General features: G+C 41.7%; 1 protein-coding gene across 35 annotated transcripts in view; it reads left to right on the top strand.

Moving 5' to 3' along the window:
- RBFOX1 (RNA binding fox-1 homolog 1) overlaps positions 1-18971 on the top strand; it is a 1225669-nt gene that overhangs the window by 1086016 nt on the left and 120682 nt on the right. For all 35 annotated transcript variants that reach the window (XM_078381447.1, XM_078381445.1, XM_078381443.1 and 32 more), the window contains one exon: positions 1532-1774. In XM_078381447.1, coding sequence (XP_078237573.1) covers positions 1532-1774 — 243 coding nt within the window. The remainder of the gene's footprint in view (positions 1-1531; positions 1775-18971) is intronic.

Below are 18971 nucleotides of genomic sequence, written 5' to 3' on the forward strand. Positions count from 1 at the left end.
GGGGGGGTGGAGAGGAATCTCAGAGCAAGCCACAGTGGGTGAAGGGAAACGTTGATTTGCATCTGTAAGGCGTCTCCAAAAACTGGATGCCCATCTCCATCTGCTCCCAGCTGGCACTGGAGTCAGCAATTCAGTAGGATGATCATAGTTGTTGTTTTTTTAAAAATAGCAAATTGAATTCAAAGGAAGGCACACATGGCCATTTTTCCTTATGAAGTACAGCTAAATTTTTGTATTGGGATTCTCTATCATTAATCCATAGTAAGTGTGGAAAACCCAGCCAATACAGTCAGATATTTTCCCCTCATGTTCCTTTTTTTCTCTCTCTCTCAAAGACCATAGCATTAAATATAAAATTAATTCTCAAAAAAGTTCAATAGAAATTCCAATAAGAGCAATTATCAGTAGAGGTTATTCGACTGGGTTTTCTTTGTGTTCTCAATAGGTGTTTTGTAACAATGTTCTATAAGATGTCTTTCAAAATGTTTACATAATAGATTTTTGTTTGTACCATGAGAGAACACTACTTTAAAAAAACACAACGACAATTACATAGCTATATATGTAAGACCAGCCATTGGGTGACAGGTAAAGTCTATGAAAACTCTGAGGCAGTTGCAATGCCAGATCTAGGTCCCAATTATTTTTACTTGTTATCAGTTAAAATATTAATATGTGGCTTACATAATATGAGGATTACATTTTTCATAGAAAGGTAGGGTGTAGATTATTCTAGGGCAAAAGTTAACATTCGGTCAGTCCTATGAGCAGCGGTTTTAAAACCGAGGGGACTGATCCAGAGAAAAGTAGGATTTAAGATTATTGGCCAGAATCCTATCACCATTTTAATCCGTCTTGCGTAACTGCATACATCTTGCTACCAAATTGCCCCAAACACACACACCATTAATGAGGTGTCGGTCATGATCCAGGCCTCTTGCACAACTAGGCGCCTGCTAACGGGAGATTTTGAACCACCCAGAACCCCAGTGAGTGCCCATTGATTGAGTGATAAAGAAGACAGATCGCCCCCGGTGTTTATTGTATGGGTTGTTTATTGTATGGATGCTCAGTGGGGATGCAACATGTGAACAATATATTCAAATGGAGCAGAGAAAGTTGTACATACCTGCTGTATTGTTCCCTGGGTCCACAAGGTTGAATCCAGCTTTTCATGGACAACTATAACCTGGAACACGCTAAGGATTTTTATACCCTGATGTCCCTCCATTGAAACTATCTGGGTGGAATGGAAGACAATAGTCTTCTGCCCTTTGGATGAAGGAGGAAATTCGTACCACGCTGGTAGCCGAAACTCCTTCCCTGATCAGATCAGTGTGTTATCACTTGATAAGACCATCTTCTCCAAGGACATTGGGCTTGTAAGTTCAGGATGTCACCTGTGGCTTCTTTCTGTCCTTGTGGCTGCACTGAGTCGGTAGCACGCCATGCTTGAAATAGTGGATACATGTGTTTTCAGCTCTTGTCGCCTCAACGCTTTGCTTTTTTCCTTCCTCTGCAATTGTTACAGGGTAACCAGGAAGCGACAGCACCTCCTGACACAATGGCACAGCCTTACGCTTCGGCCCAGTTCGCTCCTCCTCAGAATGGTATCCCAGCAGAATACACCGCGCCCCACCCTCACCCGACTCCAGACTACACAGGGCAAACCACAGTTCCAGAGCACACGCTAAATATGTACCCGCCTGCGCAGACGCACTCCGAACAGAACACAAGCGATTCAAATGCACAAACTGTCTCAGGCACAGCCACAGTAAGTAGTAAGGGGGTTGTGGTGGTTTCCTCTGTCCGTCTGTGTGTGTGCAAAAGAGACATCTAACGTTGACCTCCGTGCAATGAGATCATTCATTGCGCCATTGTTGAGCATGGTGTGTTTCTGGTTTGTGTGTGTGTTAAAAAAAAGTGAACCAAGAAAGCTGTTTTCTCATATCTCTGGACGTAATACAGTGGTGCCTCGCTAGACGATGATAATCCATTCCACTGAAATTGCTATTTAGCGAAATCATTGTCTAGCAAAAAGCATTTCCCCATTGGAATGCATTGAAACCTGTTTAATGCGTTCCAATGGGGAGGAATCATCGTTGTCTAGCGAAGATCGGACATAGGAAAGCCTCTTTGCGAACTGCCAATCAGCTGTTTAAAACACTGTCTTTTGAAGCTTAGGTCCCAAAAACACCCGTTTTGTGAGCGCAGAGGGAACTGTCAAAATTGTCATCCAGCAGAAATCGGTTTGCGAAGCAGGGACCAAACATTGTCCAGCAAAATTCCCCCATAGGAAACACTGTTTTGCGAATTGCTATAGCGTTTGCAAAAAGTCAATTATCTAGCGAAAAAACTGTCATGCGGGGTAACTGTCTAGCGAGGCACCACTGTATGATGTATGAAATTCTGGCAGTCCAACCTTTCCTCTAAGAGAAGCTGTTGTACTCAGTTCTGGTCCCTTTTAAAGGCCCTGTAATGTTCATATTAAAACCCAAGGTGGATTTCCCACCCCACTGATGTTGGAGCCAACATTCTCCTAAATGAGCCTAAATGCTGATGGGGATTTGAGCAAAAGCCTTCTCTGTGGTAGCTCCTAGGTTATGGGATGCGCTCCCTTGGGAGATAAGGCTGGTCCCCTCCCTTTGAGCCTTCTGCCAACAGCTGAAGATCCCGCCTTTTCAAACAGACATTTAACAATCGCAACTGAGTCCCTGAATGCCATTTTTTTAAAAAAGTTAGTTTTTAATGTTTTACCTGTTTTAATTGTTCAATGTATTCTAATTGGTTTTGTAGTTTGTTTTTAATGTATATCTCATTGTGTTTTAAATTCTGTTCTTTTTAATGCTGTGAACTGCTCCGAGTCCCCTAATTGGGAGAAAAGTGGTCGACAAACAGACAAATAAATACATGAATACACTAGCTATTTTTAAGGAATAATTGATTCAAGAAATGAAGTGCTGAATGATGGAAGTGTCAAGTTGTGAAAAATTGTCTGTTAAAATAATTAAGGGGAGGTATAGAAGAAGCAGCCCTGAAAATTCAAGTGCTTTTAGAATTGAGGCTTGAGCAATAGTTTACTGTAATTGCAAAACAATGAACCAGTTCTCTGGCTGAGCAAAGTCTCTGTTCATAACAATCCTAGAGCTTAATATCTTCTACAAATAACAAAGCACAAACAAAGGATCCAGAACTTATCATATGCACTCTTCATACTTCCAATACTTTGGAGTTACCATATTATGACGTTCCAGGGCCATGAAGCAACAGGCCTTTAGTCCTCCAAATTCTGCCAAATTTCATTCGAAACAATGATGTAATTGTCATAATGGCAGCTTGCCAGATTCTCAGGTACAGATCTTTGGAGTTACAAAAACTTCAGTTGAGATTCCTATTGAAAAAAAAAATCTGGGAGCTAGAGGATTGTTTGTAGATTGATGGAAGAGAAAACAATTGAAAGGATTGTAAATATAGGAAGATACCCCCCCACACACACACACAATCATGCTACACCACACAGAGAGAGATAACAACAACAATCACCATGGATTTTCCTCCATAGATGCAGAGTGGCACAAGAATGTCTTGGCTGGGTGAGGACATTATTTAGAATCGCTCTTTGTGTGTTAGAGGCTAAGAAAGTCATTTTCTATGAAAAAAAACTTTTTAAGGACTTTTCTTTTGCAGAGTTGTATTCTCTGCCTTTTGATTTTTGATTGTGTCTTTTAGGCTGTAAGCTCTTGCATTTTTAAAATGTAATTTAAACTCTCTTTTGATATTTTTATTACACTTTTTAAGCTCCTTTATTTCAAATATGATTTAAGCTCTTGCCTATAACTTTTATAGCTGAAAGCTTACAAGTGGAAAAAAATGATTTAATTTCTGCCTACAACTTTAGTTTTCATATATTTTTAAGCATTTGTGCTTGTAGTTTTTTCTGTATTGTATTTTTACAACAGCACTGAAGTATTTGCGGGCATATGGTGTACAGAAGCAATGCAGGGAAATAAAGCTTGTGAAATTAAACAAGCTGATATTGCCTGGAATTATTGCAACAGTGAAAGGATGTATATCATAATACCCTGATGAATTTTGATAGGATTGGAAATGGTTGTCTTGTTTTATTCTGGAATTAACTCTTGATTGAGATAAATGCCAGCTGTGATTAACATATTTTATTTATTTATTTATTTATTTATTTATTTATTTATTTATTTATTTATTTATTTATTTATTTATTTATTTATTTAATATCCCACCTATTTGGTCGGGTGAGGCTTCTGATTTTTCGCTAGAGGTCTAGAAACCTCTGCAGGGCTCTGTAGGGTACAGTGTCACTCATGTAGGGCCATTGACTCAATGGATTCACCAAATCCCCACTGATTTAATGGATCTCCTTTATTTACCACTAGATTCCAGCATACATTTGCTTACTCCCTTTCCCACCCCTGGTATCACATAGACTGTAATTGCATTAGGATAGAAACCTATTCTTCTTCTACTAATTGTAAGGCACCATTTTCTAAGGATGTTATCATCTTCAGCAAATTTTGGGATCTGGGTCAGGTTGACCTGATATAGATTGATTTCTATGATCTCAGAACAGGGTAGACAGATGTGATTGTAAGATAGCCAAGGCTATTTCAATTGCTCCGATAAATTGAACGTATTGAATTTGTTGGTGGTTATGGAAATACCATGGTGAAATTTTATGTGAACGGGTGATAAGGAAACATGAAGCAAAGTTGGGCTTTTTCTGAATGACATAGCAACATGTACCATGATGCCAGAATTTGATTTCACCACATTATTAAAAGTGTTGCATGGGGCACTTAGTACTCTCTACTCTACTGAGAAAACCCTGAAAAGGGTCTCCGTAAATCAGAACTGACTTGAAAGCACACAATTATTATTAATCATAGTGTATTGAAATTTTAGTTTTAAATGTTGTTTTATTCTTGTAAGCCACCTTGGTTCTCTATGGGGAGAAAGGCAGGCTACAAATGTTAAAAATTAAAAATGAATGAAAATGACACCTGACCATTATGACTGGGCTACGCTTGAAATTCTAATGTGAAATAGGATTCCCCCCCCACCCCAAAAGCTATAATCTGTTATGCCCTGTGATCTAATCATTGAAAAACCAGCATTATAAATTCAGGGCCTCGCTTCACTGCTTTTTGTCATTCCTCTCATTATTCATTTCTTTTGGTTTATTGCATATTCAGACGTGGTTATTTTTAGACTTCAAGCATTGGTATAGAAGGCTCAGGAATCTTGGCTCTGTTAATGGATTCACGACTGGAAAGCCATTCAGCCACTGGAAAATAACCAGACATAATGCAAGAACAGCAAAGGTGGATTTAGGTCCAAAGACGTTCTGCTTCTGGAAGGTTTTAAGCAAAACGAAAACCCTGAAAGCAAAGAGCATTTGGGATGGGATTTTCTTTTTTTCAAACACCTGGGTGTGATGCACCTGGGAGAAAGGCCAAAATTAGAGGGCTTTGAGACTCAGCTAGGCCTAGTTCTAACCAAGCTTCCTTTTCCTGCCCAAGTGCAAGCTGGAAGCAGGAAGCTTGGTGGAAACTAGGCCTAGCTAAGCCTCGAAGGCTTCTAATTTGCAGTTTTCTGGATTGTCAGACCACTATTCAGAAGGAATATGAAATCCTTGAAAATGTTCTAAAGAGCCTAATCAACACACAGGACCTGGCTGCATGTTTTGATGTATAAAAAGTATTTATGACTAGAGCTGGGAGGGGGGGAAAACCTCAGAATAATGTTCTCATCAGTTTAGGCTGCTTGGACACAACATATCTCAACCAGGATGTTTAAAGCCTCACAAAATTCCTCCAGACGGAGAGTGAGACAAGGAAAATGTCTTTCTTTCATCAAAGTTTTTTGCAATTTATCTAAAATCCTTTTTCTGTAAGAGCACACACACTTGTGTGCACTTATACACTCATACTAAGTGCAAGACAAGACGTCAATTTAAAATTATGGGAACAACCCATCCAGTGCTTCAATTTTTTTTTCAAAGTCCATGAAACAAAGCAGCAGCCATCACCTCTAGAGCTCCAGGAGGGGGGGGGGGGAACCAAATGCATCTCTTTATCCCCAGCCAGTGAGAATAAAACAAGTGAAGGTTTATTTCCCAACCTGTGTACCAAAATAAATCCAAAATATTCATATATATAAAAGTACTAAAGGATGTGATGAATTCAAGGAGCATACAACTGCAAGTTATAATCGTTTGCAAGTTGACAAGGCTGGTCTTTGACACATCTTGTTGTACAAATGATGTTGACCTTTTCATTTGCCGTTTTTGTAATCTTTTCTCCATATCCTCGCCATTCAGGTTGTGTGAGATGGATGGTAATACAACTCTTGGCTTTGCTAAATATGAGCTCCGTTCCCAGTGCTGCGTGGAGAATTTTAAAGGACGATTGATCAGTTGAACACAGTTTTCCTTTCTAGTATAGATGGGCAGATCTATCATGTCAATTTCCGTGGATATCCTCACTTCTCTCCCTGAAACTTGTTTCCTACCAGTTCCAAATCAAACATAGATTTGTTTTAATGGGGGGAAAACATACACGTTGGTGTCAATAAAGGCACATTAATCAATGCACACTCCCACTGACAAAAGATGTGTGTGTACTTTTTTGAAACAATAATGCGATGGTTTGTTTCTGTAGAGATTTGGGTATGAATGTCTATGCTTTGTGTCAAATGTATTTCTGCTGGTTCACAGGATGGTTTGTGTATCCAAAAATACTGGTATTTCTGGTGTCAAGCTGCAAGTTTGGGTTGTATATGTTGTTTTCCTTCAGATTTTTTTTTTTATGTATGATAGTTTTAGAAAATCAGACTGTAAGCAACACCTGCAAAATGCCCAGCACGTTCAACTCTTATTGAGTGTGATTTTGGTGTGCTTGACAACATTGTGTTTTTGTCTGGATGCTCAGTTGTCTGTTTGTTGTAGTTCAACTTTTATTTGTGTGTGTGTGTGTGACACACAAACAGACACACACACACACACATATACATACATACACTAAAAATAAAAGTTGAATATATACACACTGTCCTTTTATCTATAAACATATAAATAAAATATAAATATATAAAAAGGGCAGTGTTATTCATGTGTGGCTGATCGGACAAGGAAAGGCCAAGCTCCAGAAATAGAAATGTGTCACATGGCCACAGACAGACTGGCGGTCGGTGCCAGTTCCGAAGAACTAGGGCCAGAGGCAAGATAAATGGCCATATGGAGACACAAGTAGCCAGATCCAGGATTCGACAGGAGCAGCAAGGCAAAGAAAGAGTGTCACTATTTGTTTTAACAAATTGCAGACTTATGTACTCTATCAGAACCAAGGATTATCAGAAGCCAGCCAGACTATCGCTGGAAAATCTTGATTCTTGGTCTAGCTAAGCCAACTATCATCATCACCATGGCCATTGCTAAGCTGGCAGAATAACTAGCAGCAGTGGAGAAATTGGACGAACCAATACATGCATCCAATTTGTGGCCTGCAAAACTCTTAGAGCAAGACTTTGCTTATCTGTGAATTCGCCCGTCCTAGCAAAAAAACACAAAGTCAAGTCGAATTTTTCCCCCTGCTCTCTCCTTTCCCTCTTTGTGAATTTCATGCCAATAAATGTGCCAACTTAAAAGGTATATCTTTGAAAAATGAACAGGAGGATTCACATTTATCAATGTTTATGTTCAATCAAGATTTTCACATCCATTGCTGTAGTACCGCAAAAAAATCTGTCCAATAATTCCTTCAAGGAAGGGGCAGGCAATCTCCTGCAGCAGAATTTCTGTTCACACCTCTCCCCCTCTGAATGATGAGACTAGTTTTACCCCCTTGGGCGAAGGCTTTATTCCCTTCTCTCCTAATACTGGAACCCAGGGGAATCAGCCACCCAATTCTCATTCATGTGTCTATTTGGAGAGTCGGATTGGCAAAAACAAGGAATTTAGCACATTCCTATGTGTGCAAACAACTCACAATTAGAGATGGGCATACAACGAACAACAACAACAAAAAACGCTTGAATTGGGCCATTTTGTCATTTTTTTTCATGGTGCTTTGGGGAATGAAACAATGCACTGAATGAAACAAAGCACTGAATTATTATTGGCATGGGTGATTCGTATGCTGGTGGCTATGAATCACCATGGGGGGGGGACCTGCTTCAGGGGGTTATAACTCGGACATCCCAAATCCAGTCACCGCCAAACTTGGCCAGGGTGGGGAGGAGAGTAAACAGACGTCTTGCTGTGGGCATGGCATCTCTGTCTTACTCGGGAGGAGGGCATTCTACTGATCTCCAAAGTCCCAAATTGCACAAACCACAAAATGGTTCATTTCATCTGAAAGTTCGTGGTTCGTAAATAGCCACGAATTGCTGTTTTTTTTCCCATTCATGCCCATATCTTCTCACAATCTTGTCAAGATTAAAGGAGGGGAAATGAGAAAGGAGGAAGAAGAAGAGGACACTGTGTTATGGCACGTTAAAAGGCCAGGAGATCTGTTTCAGAGTAAGCTTCCATAGATGTTCGGAAACCATCAAAAAATTGTGTCCTGTCTCCAAAATCATTTTACTGGATTGTGTGTCATGATTTCACATCTGGCTATCCAAATACGCCCATCCCTTTTATTGCTTATAGGTGTGGTGTAACTAATTTCTATGCCTCCCTAAGCCACTTTGAGTGCCTGTGGCTTCCACAGTTCACAACATATGCGAAGCATAAAGGAACCGCCCCAAAGCTCTGTATAATGCTGAATAAACAAAACACGAGTTTCAAAGGAAGCTTGGGTGAAATGAAACCTAATTTATAGCTTAACGTGCCATTGACCTTCAACATTTTGACTTCACATTATAACACTTTAATTAAAATTGATCCTTACCTAGGATTATTATGTGAAAGGCAATTCTCTTTTTCACTAAATGGATGAGAGCTAGGTTGGCCAGGCACGGCTCCATTAATGATGTTTCCCCCCCTTGTAATTGGCAGGCAGGCGCTAGAGGTTCACAACCAGAAAGAAGTTGTCAGATTCAATGACACTTCCAACACTGCAGTGTAACCTTGTACGTGTACTGCTTTACACTAGAGTAGGGTTCTCCCAACCCGTGACATCTTGTATTTTGAAGGGTTTTAAGTCTGACATTATTGAGATATTTCTGGTTAACAGTGTGGAAGTATTATCATGAATTTTAGTGCGTGAGACTTTTCCTTTCTTTCCCCTGCCTAACACCATGTGTCCCTGAATAACCCCATCAGGGATATTGACCACACATTCTGGTGCAGATCAAAACGTCAGATCTGTCACGACATGGACTCAGAGAGGAATTGGCTAGCCTGGTCTCTGATTCCCCCAAACCAGTCAAGTCTGAGATTCAAATCTCAGCCCAAGACCAACCCTTGGTCTTTGTTAGCTTGCATGCTTCTTTCTTTCCTGTCCTATATCAGACAGCTGGCAGGTTCTGCTCCAAGGTATTTCCAGTCTCCACCCAGAACACCTCTTCCAACTGTACCAGGATTCTGCTTGAAATAGAAGGGAACCGTGTGGTAAATACAGAACAAAATACAAATGCAAGAGGATGTGGTGCCTTTATAGCCCACTAAAATATCCTCAGAATATATGTGAGCTTTCGTGGATCAAGGCCACTTCATCAGGCTTGTACCAGTGTGAAGAACTTGAAGTCCCAAAATTCTTCGCGAGATGGATTTCACCGGGCATGTCTTTCTTAGATATAAGTCAGGAAAGATGCGTGCAGCATTAGCGCTGTTGTAGTAAAGTTATAGTTGAGGCAGCTGTGGATTGGATCTCACACCCCAGTTCTTCAAACATAGAAGCATGGGCCATGTGCACACAGAGAGAGACATCTCCCCATTTGTCTTTTATTTGAAACAGACATATCTCTACTTGGCCGGGGGAGGGAAATGACACAGAAAACCCGAGTCCTCCATCTGGGAATCGAGTTGATAATTTAGTAAGCTCACTAGGTTTAGTCAATTGGGACCAGATTAAAGTCAAAATAATATTGCCTAGTGGTTGCAGTCCTGCTCCACTAACGTCGAGAGCACTTGTGTCTTCTTGTTGGTATGGAGCGGGCTGGCTATTTTTTATTTACCAATTCCTCCAACTGATTCCACACCGGCTTAACTTTTTGACTTTGCTCCCACCATCCAGATGTCAGCATCTCAAGTCTAGAACTGTTTCTCTGTTCCTCCTTGTCTCTCTAGAGCTCTGCAGATTCTGAGCCTTTAATTTCAGCTAGTTAAACCAACAAGCCCCAAATTTCTTTAATAGGAACAAAGGCTTATTTGTGTACTTGTGTCCTCCTTGTGGTATATCTGTTTGTTCAGTACCTCAATCAACAAGGCTTTTATCTATTTTTTTCCCACTTTGATCATCTTAAAATAGCAGCACACCTACCGGAAGCTAAGGAGCAAAGAGAAAAAGAGTAATTAAATTTGGCAGCTTTTTTCTTTCCTGACTTCTTGTTCTTTTTGTTTGAAAGTGCATCTAAAGGCATCAAATGCTGTTTAATTGGAAAAAGGTATTCAGATGCAAGCAAGTTCCAGTAGTTTTTGAATGTGATCTATTTATTTTATTTCACATACAGTGGTGCCTTACTTGACGACGTTAATTCATTCCAGCGAAATCGCTGTAGAGTGAAAACGTCGTAAAGCGAAATAAAAAAGCCAATTGAAATGCATTGAAAACCATTCAATGTGTTCCAATGGGTGGAATACCTCAGCGTCCAGTGAAGATCCTCCATAGGGCGGGCATTTTCGGGAGCCTGTCTTGCGAAAAACTGGTATGCAGATAATATACAGTACAGTCAAGAAAGATGTATTTATTTGATTTTATTTATAGGCCACCTTTCTCCTGTAAATAGGTGCTCTCTGAAAGAGGAATGAAGTCTCAACTGCTTTGAGATAATGCTCCAGTCCCATATTTACAGTCATTAGATGCTGTAGACCCAGCCTGACATACAGACACTGACCTACCAGGAATGTCTTTGACCCATATAGGTTGGTGTACTGGCTATGCCTATTCTTTTTAAACATGGCCATTGTAGAGTTGTTGGTCCCATCCTCCCCTGCAAGGGTGTAGAATGAACCAGGAAATCATTCTCTTCAACCTACAAGAGGGTGAGACGTTTCATGGTGCTTCTATCTTAGGCCTTTGTCCCAGATGAGCCATGTTTAGGTGTCTGTAGGTGAGGTGGAACTCTCAGAATGGAGAATTATGGGTTTTGTAGTCCATAAATTCTGAAAATGCAAGGCCTACTGGCTGACCAGATCTTTGTCGTAAGGCTGTGAAAATCTGAGATTTGAAATGTCGAGTTTATGTGCATCTTCATGTCCCCATCATGCTTTTAGCCCTACATAGATTCGATCGTAACATTTGAATAGGGCTTCCGAATCAAAAGGGGGGGGGGGAAGTATCAAGTGAGTATGAGGATTTTGAGAAGAGGAAGTAAACTGAGATAGAAAAGAGGCAGAAAATAGGTGTTTTAAATAGAACAGCCCTGGTGCAGAAGCTCCCAAATCACATATTGATTTGAAATGATCTCCCAATTCTCTCGTTTGGAGCCTTTTAATAATTCTTCTTCACCTGACAGGCATCCTTACATAACTTCTAATATCTTCCTAATAAGAGCTATCTACCCAAATAACTCAAAGCAGAAAATTTCAGGTGCATCCGTTCTGGTTGTGGCCAAGTGATGGTGGTCAAAATACCTTCTGATATATACATTCCCATTTCTGTTTGAAAATCTTTCCTTATGAGATCATAAATGCTTGTGGAACTGAAGGTTAATGAAGTGTGGAAGGTTGTAAAACACAGAAATGAACCTGGTAGCTCATAAACATGCATTTGTTCCTTTTAGTGTGAATGGCACGGAGTTATAAAAACTGGGCAGTAGATTCTAAGGCCGCATATACGATATTGCACGCATAAATTTAACTTTCTAGAAAGCTTACAGCTTTCAAATGAATTAGAATGAGAAATTTAGTCACCCAACTTTGTATCCCATCTTGGCACAACCTCACTTTCAGCTGAAATTCAACCATTGTCAACTCCTAAGAGTATAATTAAGCTACCAAACTTGATGTACGTTGTGGTGATGACCACCAGCTGAGATGCCTACAAAAAGCATGATCTGAATTCATGGAAGGAAAGGTCTACAAGCTTACCAATTATTGAAGCAAGAGCTCCATCTTTAAAAAATAGGATGGTTTTAAATAAGACTTGGAGGAAAAAATATTGGAGGAAAAGCCGGCTCAAGGTTGACTCAGCCTTCCATCCTTCCGAGGTCGCTAAAATGAGTACCCAGCTTGCTGGGGGGGGCAATGTGTAGCCTGTATAATTAAAAATTGTAAACCGCCCGGAGAGTGCTTGTAGCGCTATGGGGCGGTATATAAGTCCAATAAATAAATAAATAAATAAATAAATAAATAAATAAATAAATAAATAAATAAATAAATAATCATTTCACATGCTAGCAAGGTTATGCTCAAAATCCTAGGCTTCAGCAGTATGTGGACCAAGAACTCCCAGAAGTATAAGCTGAATTTTGAAGGGGCAGAGGAACTAGAGACCAAATTGCTAACATGCACTGACAAATCTATATGCGGGACAGGAAGCAACAGTTAGAATTGGATATGGAACAACTGATTGGTTCAAATTGGGAAAGGAGTTCGACAAGGCTGCATATTGTCCCCCTGCTTATTTAACTTATATGCAGAATACAAAGGCTGGACTGGAGGAAATCCCAAGCTGGCAGTAAGTGAGGAGGAATTAAAGAACCTTTTAATGAGAGTGAAAGAGGAGAACAAAAAATAATCTGAAGCTCAACATTAAAAAAAACTAAGATCATGGCCACTGGTCCCATCACCTCGTGGCAAATAGAAGGGGAAGATATGGAGGCAGTGACAAATTTTACCTTCTTGGGCTCCATGATCACTGCAGATGGTGACAGCAGCCATGAAATTAAAAGATGCCTGCTTTTTGGGAGGAAAGCGATGACAAACCTTGACAGCATCTTAAAAAGCCAACAAAGGTCCGCATAGTCAAAGCTATGGTTTTTCCAGTTGCGATGTATGGAAGTGAGAGCTCTACCATAAAGAAGGCTGACCACCGAGGAATTGATGCTTTTAAATTGTGGTGCTGGAGGAGACTCTTGAGAGTCCGCTGGACTGCAAAGAGAACAAACCTATCCATTCTGGAGGAAATCAACCCTGAGTGCTCACTGGAAGGGCAGATCCTGAAGCTGAAGCTCTAAGACTTTGACCATCTCATGAGAAGAGAAGACTCCCTGGAAAAGACCCTGATGCTGGGAAAGAGTGAAGGCAAGAGGAGAAGGAGACGACAGAGGACGAGATGGTTGGACAGGGTCACCGAAGCAACCAACATGAATTTGACCCAACTCCGGAAGGCAGTGGAAGACAGGAGGGCCTCCACTGCTCTGATCCATGGAGTCATGAAGAGTCGGACATGACTTAACGACTAAACAACAACAAGGGGTACACAGAAAATAATTTGCTCAGGAACCATCTTTAGTGCTTCAAAGATGACACCACTTGCTTTTGACCACTTAGTCAATTCTGTGGCTTTTTGGAAAGTTTGGAGGTCTCCCCATTGGAAGTCCTAGAGAGGGTCTTCTCTTCACCTGTCGTTTCTGAAGTTTCGGCCTGAGTGTTGCTCCTTGCTACATTCAAAGTTGGGACTTCAGGGCTTTCTTGACTGTTCCAGTAATCAAAGCTCAATGGTTCAATTTTGGGCTGCTTCGGAGAAGGTCTACATCACTGGGAGGAGATCGGAATGCATCTAAACTGGTTGACTTCCATTCAATAGTCACGGTTTTCATTATAGACCCCCAACAGCTGCTAGTTTCAATCTGTGCTTTTTGGCTCTTGGAAACTGGCGAAATAACAAATTTCATGAATATCTATACCTTGATCTTCCCCAGCAAATGATTCTTGTCTTCCTTACTTTTAATTATTGCACTGTGCATAAATCTTGTGATCTTTAAAAATCACTGCATCTCTATCCAAAAAGTAACACAGATTTACTACACCAGACCTCTCCTACTTCCTATCCTTCAGATATTTTTGCACTGAAATTGCCATGAATATTGCTTTCCTATCTGGCTGGTGAGGGTTGTGTTATCAACGTCTGGAGGGCAACTCATAAGGATGGCTGTATTTCACCCTTAGAAGTATATGTATGTCAAAATAATTTGTAGTGTTCCATTTTAAGGGCTTTTAAAATGTTGTAGAATTAAGGGAATGCGGTGTATTTTACTCCTCTCATCATGTCAAGTCAATTCTGACTTAGATTGATCTTTTCCAAGGTTTTCCAGGTAGAGAATATTCAGAATATTCCCATTCCCTTCTTCTGGGGCTGTGCAGCTTGCCCAAAGCCACATAGGTTGGCCCTTCTCCCTGGAGGCCCAGGGGGGGAATCGAACTCCCAACCTTTGGATCCACAGCCAGAAAACTAAACCTTTGAGCTATCAGTAAGATAAAAGAAAGCAAAAAATTCATATACAAAATTCTCTGTGTGTGTGTGTGTCCCTCCCTCTTCCTCCCTCTTCCTCCCTCTCTCTCTCTTTCTCTCTCTCTCTCTCTCTCTCTCTCTCTCTCTCTCTCTCTCTCTCTCTCTCACACACACACACACACACACACACACACACACACACACACGCATATATATGAAATCTGCAATAGCGTGTCTGAAAATAATATAACATCTAATGGATTTTGAGGGGGCTGATTACATTTTTATGCAATCGGTCAAACTACAAATCCAAGTAATGAAACCTCAGTGGGCCACTATATCACGTTAAGTCTTTATGAATCATATTGTCAAATACAGTTTTGTATTACAAATTATGGGATTCTGATGATAACATGGAGAAAGCACCATATATTAGCAAACTCATACTGGTTTTATCAGGTTAGAAGGCATTTTGCATCTTGCCGGAGGGCAGAAATTTCCTTCTTCCATTCTGTCCTTATTTATTTTTCCCCTTATATTATTCTCAGACCGTATTATGAATCATTCACAGATGTTTGGCTGTTCCCAGTTACATGGCTGACAGTGGCTTGAAAATAAGCATATTTTCTTTCTCCTCAAATATATGTATTAAGTAGGAAGGGGTGAATCAGGCTGCTTCTGGTCAACAACACTTCGTGCAATTGACCAGGAGGAAGCTTGCCCCGTCCCCTTCTGAATTCATCTGCAGTGTCTCTCTCTGTGTGTGTGTGTGTGTGTTTGTGTGTCTGTGTTTTCAAACCAAAAAGAGCATTCAATATAATTTCAACAACACAATCTCTTTTTTGATAGTGTTCTAAAATTATCACATGCCTGTTGCTCCCTCTTTTCTTTGCATTAGAGTCTTGTTTATATCGTTTCACTGAACTTGGGCAGAAATGGTCTCCTTCGTATTTTCTATCAATGAAGCCTTCTCATCTTCTCACAGTGTAAGGATTAGGTCTCCGGATTCGGTTCAGGATCTGATTCAGTCTCGGCCCTCATCTGGGGCAGTTCCAACCTGAGTCGCTGGCAAAGCTTGAGTAAATTGTATTCTCGAAGGCTTGGGTAAATTCTTCCTGCCTGTCCCACAGAGTGCGAGGGTCCTTCGGAGCAAAACCTTTCAAAGTTGAGGGGACCGGCTGATGCAGAGGTGACCTTCCAAGGTCCACAGATGGACCCACATGGTTTTTGAAACCTCTAGGACTTGCCCAAGTCTGTTCCATCAGATGGTCTGGTAGTATCATCACCCCTGGGAGTTGAGGCTAACCAAGTGGAACATAGCTGGTTACTAAACTAGTGAATCCAGAACTTGGAGGGTTGCATTAAGAAAGCCCATCTTTCTGAACACATTTATTGTTTTTCTGGTGGGCAACTGCCAAAAAGCCAGCCGTCTGTCTTCCAGGCCTCAGTGGTCTCCCTGCTCCCAGGAATGGAAAGGCACATTGGGGGAATCAAACTCCCGACTTCTGGCTCTACAGCCAGAGACCTAAATTCCTTTGTGAATGCTTGCTCTGCTAGAAGGTCAAGGAGGTGTGACCTTGCCATTTTAGGGTTTTTTTTATGTGTTCAAACCAATTAGCTATCACCAGATGATCCAAATCAGCCACGACAGCGCTCACAGCAGGGCAATTATGTCGTAAATGGCTTTGTGTTGGTTTCTTTTTAAGTCTCCGACACTAAAACCTCTGGGAAGTACATTTTGTTCCTTCTGCAGTGCTCAGAACACCCCCTCTTTCAGGAACTTTATGGTGGTTTTCGGGGTGCCTGGGGATTCGCTGAGTCATAAAAATGGCCTGCCTGGCCATCCTTGCTTAATGCCTCAAAGAAGGAAAGGATGGAAAATACCAAGAGCAGCAGTTTGGGCATGGTGAGAAGTTGTTTCAAATTCATCCTCTCTGAAGGAATATTGGAAGCTGCCTAACACAGAGAGGATTCCTTGGTTCATCTTGCTCCATCGTGGTTGATATACAGTGGTGCCTTGCTTAACGATGATAATCCGTTCCAGGAAAATCGCCGTTAAGCAAAAACATTGCAAAACGAAATTAAAAACCCCACTGAAATGCATTGAAACCCGTTCAGTGCGTTCCAATGGGGTAAAAACTCACCATCCAGCGAAGATCCTCCATATGGCGGCCATTTTCGCTGCCTGTATAGTGAGGAATCCGTCACTAAACACAGCAGGGAGCCATTTTAAGCACCTGGTGGCCATTTTGAAACCGCCAGTCTGCTGTTAAAAAAACATTGTTGTGCGAAGAATCGGTTCCCGAAGCAGGGAACCGATCATCGTAAAGCAAAGAAACCCTGTTTAAACCATCGTTTTTCGATCGCAGTTGCGATCGCAGAAAGATTGTCCTACAGCGATTTCGTCGTAATGCGGGCCAATCGTTAAGCGAGGCACCACTGTATCTTTGTTTCTAAGTTGGCCGTGGTTCTTCAAGATTTTAGAGGGAGGCCATTCTGAACCCCTAGCTGAAAATACTGGGTACTGATTTGAATGGGATGTTCATGTGTACAGCATCTTCTTTACTAGAGATGGTCATGAACCAGAAAACTAGAAGGGAGCAATCTAGTTCTGCCCCCTTTTAGTTGCTGTCTCCTACACATCATCATTATCACCATTGTGTGTCATGAAGTCAATTCTGGTTTATAGTGACCCCTTCTAGGGTTTTCTAAGTAGAGAGCACTCAGAGGTGGTTTCCCATTCCCTTCCACTTGGGGGGGTGCCCTGGGACTTTGTGCAGCTGGCCCAAGGCCACCCAGGCTGGCTCTTCTTCCAGGAAGGACAGTGGGGGAATCGAACTCTGAACTTCTAGCTCCACGGCTGGACACCGAAGCCACTACACATGGATAAAGGTAAGTCTGAACTTAAGAGCCTCTGCTGTCATGGGAGGTCCTTCGGGACTCTGAAAAATAGACAGATCATATGTGGAAGTTTTAACAAAGTTCACATTCCCCCCCCCCCAAATGAGATGTAAGAAAACTGTACTTGGAAAGCCTGTGCTTTAAATCTCAGTGTATCCATTCAGTATGTTTATGGTACTGAGTAAGAGCGCCATCTTAACTAGCCAAGATGGTTGAGGGATGGCAGACTTGACACCAAACCAGCTGAAGCCGCCTGGTTCCAAACCGCTTCTAGCGGTGTTTGAAATTGTCTAGGACTCCTCAGGCCCTGGTCTCATGTTGTGCCAGCATCATGGCTGGGAATCTGGATTGAGAGGGGCTTGGGTTTGATGCCACACAGCTTGTCCCCTACTTCTCCATCTCAACCCCTTCTCTGTCTCTTCTGCTGGCCGATCGTAGCCAGCCGAGCAGCTGCGCTGGCATATTCCAGAAGATCTGAGATCATGCCAGGACAAGGGCATGGATGGCAAAACATCTACCCGTTCCAGACCCTCTGCAAGAGACCATCTCTTGGATTCCAGGGTTAGAGGTAACGGCTTTTCTTCCTGACATTGTCTTCGTCTTTTAACGGCCGACGGTGGACAGATCCAAGTCCATTCAGCCTGTTCGCCTCGTTCCCAAACTGGCCAGTGCAGAGGAGCACAGATTCCACCTGGTTAATGAGTTTGGCCAGAATCCTACTGACATTTTCGGCGGGCATAAGGAGGGAGGCTTTCCCCCGCATGCCCAAGCTGAACTGGGTGTGCACGGTTGCGTGACCGATGGTGCAGCTGGGGGAAGACCAGGTGTGCCATGAACAGCCTGGAATTACACATACAGCTGCTCGCACAACAGTCCTTGTGCAATCACGTCACGCTAGAGCATTCTCGCCTTTATTTTCTTCAAGCAAAGATGTATAAACACCCACACATTCATCCTTAATGGGATGGAAAGAAGTTTAGATTTTTTTTTTTTAAATTGATGAGATCCCAAGTCAAAGAAAGCAAAACAACGAGTGCTTTGTACATTTTCATGCTACTAAGCACCCGACGAGTGTTGCGATTTGACTCCCAAGTAAGACATTTTTGTTTACCCGTGTTAGGTTGAAAGTGGGCTATACACCATTGGTGAATAGACACGAGGAATTAGAACGAGTTCCTGCTTTTCTCATTAGCTGTGCAATCTAGGCTTCCTGATTCGAGAGATTTCAGATTCATCTCCTCGAACGCTGGACCGCCATCTAGCTCGTTTGAATCGAGAGAAAGAGAAACATCAAATGATGTGTCCCTCCAGCTTTGGGTTTTTCATTCAGAATCATCCTGTCTCATTTGAAAACACCAGAGGTGTATGTGTGTGACTGTCTGTGTGTGTAGCAACTGGCTGGGGTAACTCAACAAAGCAAAACCGAGATACTTCCCACCTGGCAGCTATAAAAGCTGAAGGGCAAGGTTAGGGCATGGCAAGCTACAGACGGCCAGCGTAAAACCTGTCTGCCTCGAAATGGGGTCTGGACAATTATGT

Source organism: Pogona vitticeps, chromosome 13, assembly GCF_051106095.1.
Source record: "Pogona vitticeps strain Pit_001003342236 chromosome 13, PviZW2.1, whole genome shotgun sequence".
NCBI classification, from domain to species: Eukaryota; Metazoa; Chordata; class Lepidosauria; order Squamata; family Agamidae; genus Pogona; species Pogona vitticeps.